This window comes from Mandrillus leucophaeus, unplaced genomic scaffold (assembly GCF_000951045.1).
Source record: "Mandrillus leucophaeus isolate KB7577 unplaced genomic scaffold, Mleu.le_1.0 Scaffold846, whole genome shotgun sequence".
NCBI classification, from domain to species: Eukaryota; Metazoa; Chordata; class Mammalia; order Primates; family Cercopithecidae; genus Mandrillus; species Mandrillus leucophaeus.
Genome location: NW_012109208.1, coordinates 853755 through 865268, shown reverse-complemented (window position 1 = coordinate 865268; position 11514 = coordinate 853755). Strand labels below are relative to the sequence as shown.

The window sequence follows — 11514 nt, the reverse complement described above, 5'->3', positions numbered from 1 at the left end:
AAATCAAAATTTTTAGGACCAGTTAAAACAGTGTTTGAAAGAAAGTTATAGCCTAGAATACATACGTTGTAAGAAGAAACAAATGTCAAATAAGTAACCCCAGCTCATGCCTAAACAAAATAGGTAAAAAAGAGCAAATTTAAGCCAAAGGAAACAGAGGGCAGGATGTCATAAATATCTGAGTAAAAATTAATAAAATGGAAGACTAAAGACAGAAAAATCAATGGAACCAGAAGTCAGCTATTTGAAAAGATCTAAAAAATGACCAATTTCTATCTAGACTGACCAAGAAAGAAATAGAGAAACTTAAATTACTAAAATGAGGCATGAAAGAGTAAATATTATTACCAACCATACAGAAACTAAAAGGATTTAAATGGAATATGATGAACAACTTCATGCCAACAAATTAGACATCACAATACTAAAACTGAGACAAGAATAAAGGACAACTTTCGGATTTTCTTTAAAACAAGAGACTGGCCGGGTGCAGTGGCTCATGCCTGTAATCCCAGCACTTTGGGAGGCCGAGGCGGGCGAATCACGAGGTCAGGAGATCGAGACCATCTTGGCTAACACGGTAAAACCCTGTCTCTACTAAAAATACAAAAAACTACCTAGGTGTGGTGGCGGGCACCTGTAGTCCCAGCTACTCCAGAGGCTGAGGCAGGAGAATGGCATGAACCCAGAAGGCAGAGCTTGCAGTGAGCTGAGATCGTTTCACTGCACTCCAGTCTGGGTGACAGAGCGAGACTCTGTCTCAAAAAAACCAAAAAACAAAAACAAGAGACTTAAACCAGTAAGGTAATAGAATCAGTTCAGTAATTGAAACTCTTCCCACAAAGAAAAGGCCAGGCCCAAATGGCTTCACTGGTGACTTCTAACAAACACCTGAAAAGGAATCATACCAATACTAAACAGAATCTTTCAGAAAATAAAGAGAGGAACAATTCCCAACTTATTCTGTGCAGTCAATATTACCCTCATACCAGAGTCCGGGAAAGATGGCACAAGAAGAGAAAACTGCGGACCAACATCCCTCATGAATATAGGCAAAGAAATCCTCATCCAAGGATTAGAAAATAAGATCCAGTGACACTTAAAGAGGCTTATAAACCAAGACAAAGTGGGATTTACCTCCCAATGCAAGGATGGTCTATTATCTGCAAAGCAGTTAATACAATATACCACATGATTAAAGGATGAAAAAATAAAGGACAATAAAGAAACACCATATACGATTACCTAAGTAGTACCTGACAAATTGAACGTCCATATGCAGGTCCCTCAAAAAACTACAAATAGAACTACCATACCATCCAGCAACCCCACTACTTGGCATTTATCCAAAGGAAACGAAATCGGTACATTAGAGAGACACCTACACCACTTGTTTGTTGAAGTGCTATTCACAATATCCAAGATAGGGAATTAACCTAGGTGTCCAACAACAAACAGATAAATGGATAAAGAAAATGGGGTAGTTGTACACTGATAGGACAGGAAACGGAAATACTGGGTAGAAGAGGGCAGTTTCCTGGCAAAGCCCCACCCTCAAGCCCGGATACCTGTGACCCTAAGTGAGAAAGGGCATCCCTGTTTTTGTGCCCAAAAAGTTGTCTTTTAGCCCGCATGCCTGCATCCATATAAACCCTGAACCCCAGGACCCAGAGGCAGACCAGCAAGCCAGCAGACCAGCAAACAGACAAATGGCAGAACAACATGGCAGAGAAAGGGAGAAGAGGAGGAACATCTGAACGCCGAGAGGAGTTTGGCTGGGGGTGGTCAGAGAGGAGTCCAGCCACTGGACAGCCCAAGTCCAGGAGAGGATCACCTTCCCACTCCAGTCTCCGTCCCAGCTCCACATCCATCCCACTGAAAACCACCTCTACCACTCAATAAAACCTCGCATTCATCCTTCAAGCCCATGTGTGACCTGATTTTTCCAGGATGCTGGGCAACAGCTCTGGATCTAGCCCTCTGTCCTTGCGAAAAGGCAGAGGGTCCATTGAGCCTGTTAGCATTCAAGTCGTCTGTGGACAGCAAAGCTGAAAGAACTTTGTAACACTAGGGTTGCAGACAACCACCCCTAGACACTACTGCTGGTTCGGAGCACAAAGCACTCGCCCCAGCCTCTGCACCTGCCCTTCTGCATGCTCCAGTCCCACAGTGGGTTTGAGCAACAACAGAACAGGCGAGCCACACCCATCAAACATCCTGCAAGGGGAATCAGGGAACTCTCCCATTTCAGCACCGCAGGATACTATTCAGCCATAAAAAAATAATGAAATTATGTCATTTGCAGCAAACATGGATGAAACTGGAGGACATTATGTTAAATGAAGTAAGTCAGGAGGGAAAGTTTAGCACTGCATGTTCCACCCGTGGAAACTAAAAGGAGTTGATTTCAAAGAAGTAAAAGTAGAACGAAGAATAGTAGAGGGTGGGCAGAGTAGGAGGAAGGGAGAGAGAAGAAGAGATGTATTAAAACATACAAAATTACTGCTAGATATGAATAAGTTCCTGTGTTCTACAGCACTGTAGCATGAAAACAGTTAAAAATATATTATACAGTTGCAAATAGTTAAAAGGAGGTTATTGAATGTTCCCAACAGAAAACAATGATCAATGTTTGAGTTAATGAATATGCTAATTACCTCGATCTGCTCACCAAGTTATATGTACCAAAACATCACTATATATCCCACAAATATGAATACCCTATTTATTGTCAATTAAAAAATAAAATAAAAATAAAATAAAAAACCTTCTTCAACAAAGAAGTGACAAAGGGAACTTCCTATACCTGATTAAGAGTGGCGATAAAGAACTACAACAAACATCATCTTTCATCATGAAAGCTAACAGCTTTCCCCTAAGATCAGGAGCAAGGCAAGAATGTTCGTTCACTTACACTCAACAATGTGTTTGAGGTTCTGGCCAGTGCTACGAGGTAAACAAACAAATGAGCAAAACAAAACCCCCAAATCTTCCTCTACCCAAATCAGCACCTCAAATCTCTCTGGAGATACTAAAAATAAATTTCAAAATGTTGTCTATTATTTTCTGAATTCTTTCTGTTTCCTCTGGATCAATTGTTCTATTTGTTGTTGTTCTGTCTCATTCATGCTTTTGGGTTTTCTTCAAATGCGTGCTGAGTCCTCGCCCCTCTTTCCATGCTTATGAATGAAGTATATGTAAGTGCTCTATTGCAGTTACAGAATTCTGTGTCCTCCAACACTTTCAAGTTTTTACATGAGAAGACAGACTGGAAGGCCTTGGAAAGCTTGATGGCGAGTTCCCAGACGTGAGGTCCTGGTGCCGTCTCTTCCTGCTTTGTCTGTGGACTCTGGCATAATGCTGAAACAGAAGTTTACTGGAACACATTTTTCCCCCTAATGTAGAAAGAACAGCGTCATGAGGAGACAGAGTCTAAAGTGAGCAGATCTGTCTGAGATCCAAGGGCTGACAGCAGAGCCACGTGTGCGATCTTGGAAACACCCCAAGTTTCTGTCTCCCCACATGTAGGATGAGGACAGCACCATGACCCATCCCCAAGTGCTTCGAGGACTCGATGGCCGAGTGCACTCGCAGGGCCTGGCAGAAAAGTTGCTCCACTGATGAGCGTTCCCTTCTCCCTTCTTCCTTCAGTGAAGAAAAGGCACAGCCCCTGTGGGCACTGCTTCTAGGGAGTGACTGCCACGTACTCCGGGTCTGAAAGGTTTAAGGTTTTGCATTACCATAGGTAAGTGCCATTCAACATCTGGTCACCATCTCTAAGGGAAGGAGGGTGGTCAGGCCTCTGCACCCAGACTCCAGTCACTTCATTTCATGGCTGTAAACTCAAACTGTGTATTTTGTAGCCCTGCTTCATTACTTGTCCCTGAAATCTCTCTGAGTTTATCTGTGTGAAAGGAGATGTCGTTTCCCACTGCTGGTATTCCCTGAGACAGCAGTTTTTAGCTACTGGCTGGGAAGTGGAAGAAACAGTGTTCACATACCTGGGAAGAGGCCCGGGCTATGGGACATCAGGCCCAATTATCACTACCCAGAGTGTCCTGAGGGCACCCCCACAGGATGCCTGTCTTGTCACCCTGAGCGCAGTGGCACTAGATAATGAGCGGCACCTCTGCACTCCCGCAAAGCCCCAGAGGTGCCCCTATATCTCCCTGTCTAATGTCAAGCCATGCTCTACTTCGTGACTTAAAGTGGAGCAGGACAGATCATAAACACTTGCTGAATGGTTGAAAACCTCCCATAAATATTCTCAAAGTTAGTCATAGAACCTGTTCCTGGTACTACCACAACCTTGAAGGTAAACAGTACACTCCACATGCCCTTGCAAACCATGTGTCAGACAGGCCGACCTCTTCGGACCTAGGGAGGCTCCTTCATAAATGCCAGGGACGCACCTGTCTTGGGAAAGTGACTGGGGAAAACACAGCCAGCCACCCAGTGCCCAGGAGCTCCAGCAAGGGAAGCCCCACTCAGAACCAGGGCAACGAGGGGGCCCTGCTCCGACCCAGGACAATGAGAAGGCCCCACTCCGAACCAGGGCAGTGGCTTTCTGAAAACGGCACTCTCTGGGAAACAGCATCCATTCGCTGTAAACCAAGTGAAGCTATGCAATACTCAAAGAAGTTAAAAATCACATTTTTTTCTTTTTTTCTGAGTAGAACTGCCTTCTAGAAAGAGCTCAGATCAATATTCACTGTTCTTTTGTTTCAGTAGTTGTCATTCTGTTCAATTAGATGATCTGAAAAAAAAAATGATGCCAAAAGTCTATGGTTTTTGGCTCTGTGGTTGCAGTACTGGCACCCAATTTGTTATCACTTCCCTATATCGTGACCTTAAGCAATCCTTTCCACACTGACTGAGCTTGGCTGTGTGACTTACTCTGGTCAATGAGATAGTAACATGCAGGACATAGGCACATACTTGACAAGCCCTTGCACAGTGGGCTCCACCTCTCTGGCTGCCACACGATGAAGCCTGGGACAGGATGGGTGACTGCTGGGTGATGCAGTCACCTCTGTTACTGCAGCCAGCAGCCTCTGGCTGCCCAGCCCATCACAGCTAGCTATGGAAAAGTGAGTGAGCCCAGGTGAGACCAGCAGAACAATCACCCAGCGGAGCCCAGCTCAATTGTCTACCCTCAGAAATTATAAGCTAAAGAAAGAGTTGTTAAGGCACTATGTTGTGGGGGTGATTTGTTATGCAGCAAATGCTTATCAATACATGACCGTTTATTATTTAATGGAATGGAGAAAAGAGTAAACCAAAGAACAGCTACTGCATGTTCAATGACACTTCCAACCAGTCATTAGATTTTGTTATTTACAGAAGAATAGAATAAAAAGCACCATAGCTATACTGTAAGAATGTTTCTGAGAAAATATCTTTGTTTTCAGAGAAAAGGGACCAAGTTAACCACTGTGGTGAGGCTCTGAAATCCTCCTCAGCATCCTGAGCTGCATACAGAAGCAACAGCAGCTGTAATGTGTCTCCATCCCTTCCGCTCAGAGCCTGTGGGAGGGCCATTTCTTGATCCAGGTGAGCTCCTTGGATGTCGACCAGAAAGTCTCACTAAAGTGCCTAAGAGGCAGCTCGATTTGTAAACAACTGGCTGTTCCATTGATGTTACTTTAGGAGTGCCTTTTGTGGCCAAGATATAAATGCCAACATGCTCCATCTTACGTTATAGTCAAAAGTCACTAGAAATATTAATACAGAGTAGGCACCGTTATTATGACTAAAGATTCTTATTACTGTATTATTAAAAGAATTATTTCTGATGGGCTTCCACTTTTGCTGCTAGATCAGAGGAGCAGGACTGGGTGGGAAAGTTACCTCCCAAGAAGTATACTATACTACTTGTCAGAGCCTTGGACTACTAAGACAGACAAGTCTGTGTCTGCCTTCACCCACTTCCTAGCTTTTATTTAAAACATTGTCTCTGAGTACATTTCAGACCCTTACAGGGTTCCAAAACCACATCTATTACCTGCTGAAGCCACCGTGTGAAAAATCATTGCAATAAAATGGATTCAGTAATTGATTGACAAAAATGTGGATTCAGATATACTATAAATTTTTTAAAAATTGCATTAAAATATTGGTTGTGTTTATGTGCAAGCTCCATCAGAAGCCCACGTGAGTCTTCAAGAAGGATAAACAATTCTTTTGAATGTAGTCCATTGTGAAGTACCAGGAGGGAGGCTAACTGAGGACTAAGAAGATTTGCTGCTCACCTGCTCTCCTCCCACCTTCTCCCCTCCCACCTGCTCCCCTCCCACCTGCTCCCTGCTCCCCTCCCACCTGCTCCTCTCCCACCTGTTCCCCTCCCACCTGCTCTCCTCCCACCTTCTCTCCTCCCATTGACCTTGGCAGAGTGTAGTTATTCAAGAGAAGTGCATGAATGCAATCGGGGTGGGGAGGAACCCACAAGGGTGAGAAAGAAATGATGGAGACATTCAAATGTCCTTTTCAATCTAGTTGGTTTCAATCAACCATCCCAAGCCTTCTATCACTGGGGCATATTGTGTCCTGGAGGGGATTTTCCAAAAACCCTTAAGAAAGCTGAAAATCCTCTGCCAGCCAGTTTGGCCCCCTGGGGGCTTGGGAACATCTCTGATCCCTTCCTTTCTACCCTCGCATCTCCATTAACGACAAATTTCACCTTTTAGATATTTCTTCACCATTTCTAATGCTGTCCTTATTCTCTCACCTGCCCTTATGACAAGTCCCCCAAAAAAGGCAGGGGGCACATCCGGTTTGGTCCTAGCCCCAGGCTGCCTACCCTCTTGCCTCCATCTCCTCTACATCCTTGTCCCACTCCTGGTCAGAGCAGCTCCTGAAAACACAGATCAAGATCTGACCACAGCCCTTCTGCATGAGACCCTTCCATGGACCTGCATGGTCACGTGCAGGTGCGAAGGCCTCCTCCTGCGATTCCCAGGTCCTCCACATGACATCCTGCTCACTTTGTGTTGTCTTGTGGATTAAATGTTGGTGCATTCTGGCTCTTGGTTACTCTAACAAATCTATTCAGGTTCCCCAGCAACACGGCCTGTGTGGTGGGGCACAGCAGTGACCCTGAAGCAGAGGGGACAGATGCTCTGGGTGGGGCCTGGCTCTCCAGGCTCCAGGCCCACCCCTCCCAGGGCTCCTTCTTGACTCTTTGGTGGGTCCCTTCTGTCTCACACGTATCTCAGTTTGTGACTCTGCATAAATCCAGTCTCCCTTAGGTGGCTGATAAGGTCCTTGCTGATGGGAACCCCCTCCCTCTCCAACCTGTCTCCTCCCCGTCTTTCCCATAGGCCTCCCCGCATTTCTGACCAGTTCCTCTTCCCTGCAGATCTCTGGAGCTGCTGCCTCTGTGCTCCCCAGGTCCTCTTGGACTGGAATTTCTCTGCCAGCTCCCCTCAAGCCTCCTCTTACTCATCCTCAAGATATAGCCGGGGGAGGGCTCCTGCCTGTGTGATGACTTCTGAACCCTGCATTGAGCTCAGGGCCCTAGCCCCTCTTCACAGCTGATGGGGTATTCCGTTCCCTTAACTCCTGGGGCTGCGTTTTTGTGCATTCGCTTCCCTAATTCCACTCCATGCGGGTCGGGCAGTATTTATTTATATTTCACTGTAAGCAAAGCCCTCAGATCTTGCAAAACAGTAGACAGGGGCAGAGGATTCTGAACAGAAGCCAAGCATGCTCCCAACTTTCCACAGCTGCATCATGAGTACCCTCCCTTCACAGGTGTCACCAGAGGGCATTAGGACCTCCGCAGATGCCCAGGCATCACGTCTTGGTCCTCTTCCATGCTACGACTCTCCACTCCCTGCCAGTGGGCTTCCCAGGCTCCACTGGCTGGGGCTGCACCGAAGTTTCCCTCTCCATTGCTGATCCTCCCTCCTGACTAAAGCCGGATCTCTTGGCTCCTGGTTCTCACTGAGGTCTCCAATCCTGATCCTCTGGTCTCCTTGACCTGTCACTCCCTTGCAATTTCTCCGGCCTTTCTATCAAGCGTGGGTCCCATGGTTGTGGGTCTGATTCGGCTCCAAACTTCCCCCCTCTTGCTTTCTCCTGCCTCCTCCACCTTCCAGGCAGAGTACACCTTGCCAAGAGAGCCTCACCTGCTAAAGATGGTCCCACACGGCTGGAGAAAGTCACAGAGCCCTGGGTCTGACCAGATCTTCACACGAACTCATACTGCAACTGGGCAGTTTCTCCAGAAGTCTTTTCTAGAATGGGCACTTCTCCCAGTTCACTGCTCTAGACTGTCTGCAATCTCCCCACACCCCAACACACCCCAAGAGCTTCTCTGGCTGTGCTGATACTCAGCCAACACGAACCCCTCCTTTCCTTCCTCTTCAACCCAGAGCGCTTGAAAGTTTCCCTTACCCCACCCTTCTCTTCTCTCCCAGGCCAGCACGTGGACTTCTTCTGAGAGGCCATCTCTCACACATACATGCTTGGAGTACAGCTCCTGCCTCCCCAAGACCACTCCCCAGCCGCCGGCCGCGATCCTCAATTTTCCATTCTGAACATTTCCTCTCTACTTACAAAAATGTTCTCACCTACCTTAGAGAAAAACAGACATCCCTTTCCCCTTTGGCCACACACTGCCTCTGAAGGTCGGACCTGTTCGGCGGTTTCCTCCCCCACCAAACTGACGGAAAGCCTGGCCCAAGTCTCCCTGACATCGCGTCCTGGGAAAACATCCCTGGCCTCACTGCAGCGGAAAGTCTTGGAGCGCATGGGCAGCAAACCGCTAGTCCATGGCCTGCAGCAGCTGCTCTCACCCTGTCACCCAGTGCTGCCCTAGGGGGCCAGTGTGCCACATACCCAGCAACCACTGTGCCTACCATGCTATATCCAATGTGCAATGTGCACATCTCTGTGCATGTAATTCAAATGCTGTCACCTGCCCTCCAGTCCTCTAAAAAAGTCAGCTTATCTTCCCTTTAGGCTATCAGTACCTACACTTTCTTCCAGCGTGGTTCAGCTCTATCAACAATCTCTCAGTAGTAACTGTGGAATGCAAAGTCAAGGAACCACAGGTGACAGCAGAAACACCTCCCAAAGTGTCCCCCATCCAATACATTTCCAGCCTCATGTGGCTCTGGGATCAAGCATTCCTCCCTCCTCTTGTCAATGACCTCTCTGTCTCATGGGATGAGGGACAGCAGGGAAAACTGATGAACCCACCAGCACTGCCTTCTGCAGCCCCATCTGACAGCCATTACCTGGGGTCATCTCATACCAGAATCACTGGCTTTCTGTTAATCTAAGTCTTTCCTCTCCTTCTATCTTCCACAAGCATTCAAGAGTGAAGGGCACCAAGACTGCCTTTGGTTTCTGCATTTTTGCACACTAGTTTCATTCCCTAATTTCTGGGCTACAGTGTATAGGCATTCATGGCTCCTGCCCACCCTAGAATCCCCATCACACATTCCTAGACGGCCTCTGACAAACACATCCTCTAACCTCCAGCTCCTGGAACTCCTCCTCCTCCTCCACATCGTAGGACAGGGTATGGATTTTTATGTCATCAGCTGAGAGGTCGATGAACTTCCCATCGGGGTACTCGAGGCTGTCTTTGGTGGGCGATCGGTCCTCGATGAAGGTGGTCTCGCAGCAGTCGGTGGTCACACCGTCCCCCCAGGAACGCAGCACACCCTCTGAATAGAGGATGATGTTGGGCCTGTAGCGGGACTCCACCGACTGCTGCAGGGTGTTGGGGTCCAGCAGCTGCTGCACCGGCTCACTCCTGCTGCTGTCCAGGCTGGCCGGCACTGTGCTGGCCCCCACCCGGTGGCTCTGGTACTGGGGCGCTGGGTAAACAGACACCAGACCATCTCTGCTCTCGGCCATCAAGTTTCTGGTGTTAATTAAGCCATTCCTCTTGCCAGCATCACTGATTTTACTATGCACCAGCATGCTCTTCTGTTCAATGATGCCATCCATGGTCCTCTCTCTCTGGCTAGGCGTCAGGCTGGTGGGCTGGGCACGTAGGTCACACTTGTCTCAGGGAACCCATTTCTCCTGGAGGAGGAGAAAACAGAGATGAGACAAGAGAATCACACTTAAAAACAAGCTAATCACCCAGACCCACATTGTTTCAGACTGTACCAATCAGCTGATAAACGCATAGTAACTATGAGAGTTAGACAAAATGCAGTCCTACCTATTCAGTGAATGTTAAAAAGGATCTGTCGGGGTGGCTAGCCAGAGGTAGCAGAAACTGATTACCTGAATCTCTATAAAGTCTCTGCTTCCAAATGAAGGAGACTGCAGGAGCTGGCTCCCTTGCAGCCTAGAGGAACCTTTGATTGCTAGCAGACATCCTGAAACCCACGGGTAAACCCAATCACATTAGCATCCGACAAGTCCATAGGAAAACAGAACTGCAAATCTGTAATGGGGATTAGCTCTTCCCAGGTACATGGCTATTCATTCAAGCAGGAAATTATGTGATTGCAATAATCCCTACTTAGTGATGATCTTGAGGCGTCAAGTCCCAAACACGAATCTGCTACTGAGGCATCTTGAGATAGGCACAGCTTGGTCTCTTAGGGTGCTCTCTACAGTTTGCCACTCAGAATTTGCTGAGAACCGGCAGCATCAGCACCAGCTGGGAGCTTGTTGGAAATGCAGAATCTTGAGTAGCACCTGCATCTACTAAATCAGAATCTGCATTTTAACATGATCCTAGCTGATGAGTCTGCACATTAAAGCTGAGGAGGTGCTGGGCTACAGTGTATAGTGCAAGTTTTGGCCTGCTGAACAAGTTGGCTTGATTTTACAACCGATTATTTACTAAATTTTAAAATGTACTCAAATTGCATCAAACTGTTTTTTACAGAACAACTTTTTTTATATTGAAGTGAATTTTTTTCAACTTTGAGTATCATAAATTATGATACGTATGAATGAAAGGGATCAAAATTAGTGAAATTTTATTTTTGTCATTGCCGCATCCTTCGATATCTCTTTCAACACAGGCTCGTTTGTCATATATATTGTGTTTGCTTCATAATTCCCATTAACTCATTTCCTTCCATGTTTGCTGGTACCCACTCCCACCTGCTTAGAGCGTTTCCCTGGGCCTCAGTTCATCCACTCAGAGATGAAACTGGGTTGATGGGAGGAGAGAGAATGCCTCTGATGAGGCTGCCATCTGGGGTTATCCACATGGCTCTGCACCAATGCACTCTGGAGTCTTGCCCCAGAACGGTGCTACTGTTCCTCCAATTCCCTTTATAACTTTTGTGGGATTTTTTAAAAAAATTTTCTCAGTTGATGATATTCAGAACCAGTAGCTACAGAGATGAAAGCCTCCTGCCTGGCCCTTTATTTCTGCATAAGCAGTCTCTGCTCTGTCTAAGATGCTCCCTTCTCTTGACCAAATGCTTTCTGGGCTGCACCAACCACTGAGTTCCCCGTGTCATCTTCTTATAAGACTTGGAGTCTGGTTTTGAGCTTAGCAGAGCTTTAAATGCATCACTGGCCAATCAT

The 11514-nt window shown here is 46.8% G+C and overlaps 1 protein-coding gene across 2 annotated transcripts in view; it reads right to left on the bottom strand.

Moving 5' to 3' along the window:
* Positions 1-10568, bottom strand: part of SYNDIG1 (synapse differentiation inducing 1) — a 128996-nt gene extending 118428 nt beyond the window's left edge. Inside the window, exons 1-2 of one of the 2 annotated variants that reach the window (XM_011968505.1) lie at positions 10249-10568; positions 9484-10041 (exon numbers count right to left, since the gene is read on the bottom strand). In XM_011968505.1, coding sequence (XP_011823895.1) covers positions 9484-9963 — 480 coding nt within the window. In that variant the 5' untranslated portion in view covers positions 9964-10041; positions 10249-10568. Of the gene's footprint in view, positions 1-9483; positions 10053-10248 lie in introns of those variants that run through there. The other variant, XM_011968504.1, reaches the window with a different exon arrangement.
* Positions 10569-11514: the final 946 nt, after the last annotated feature.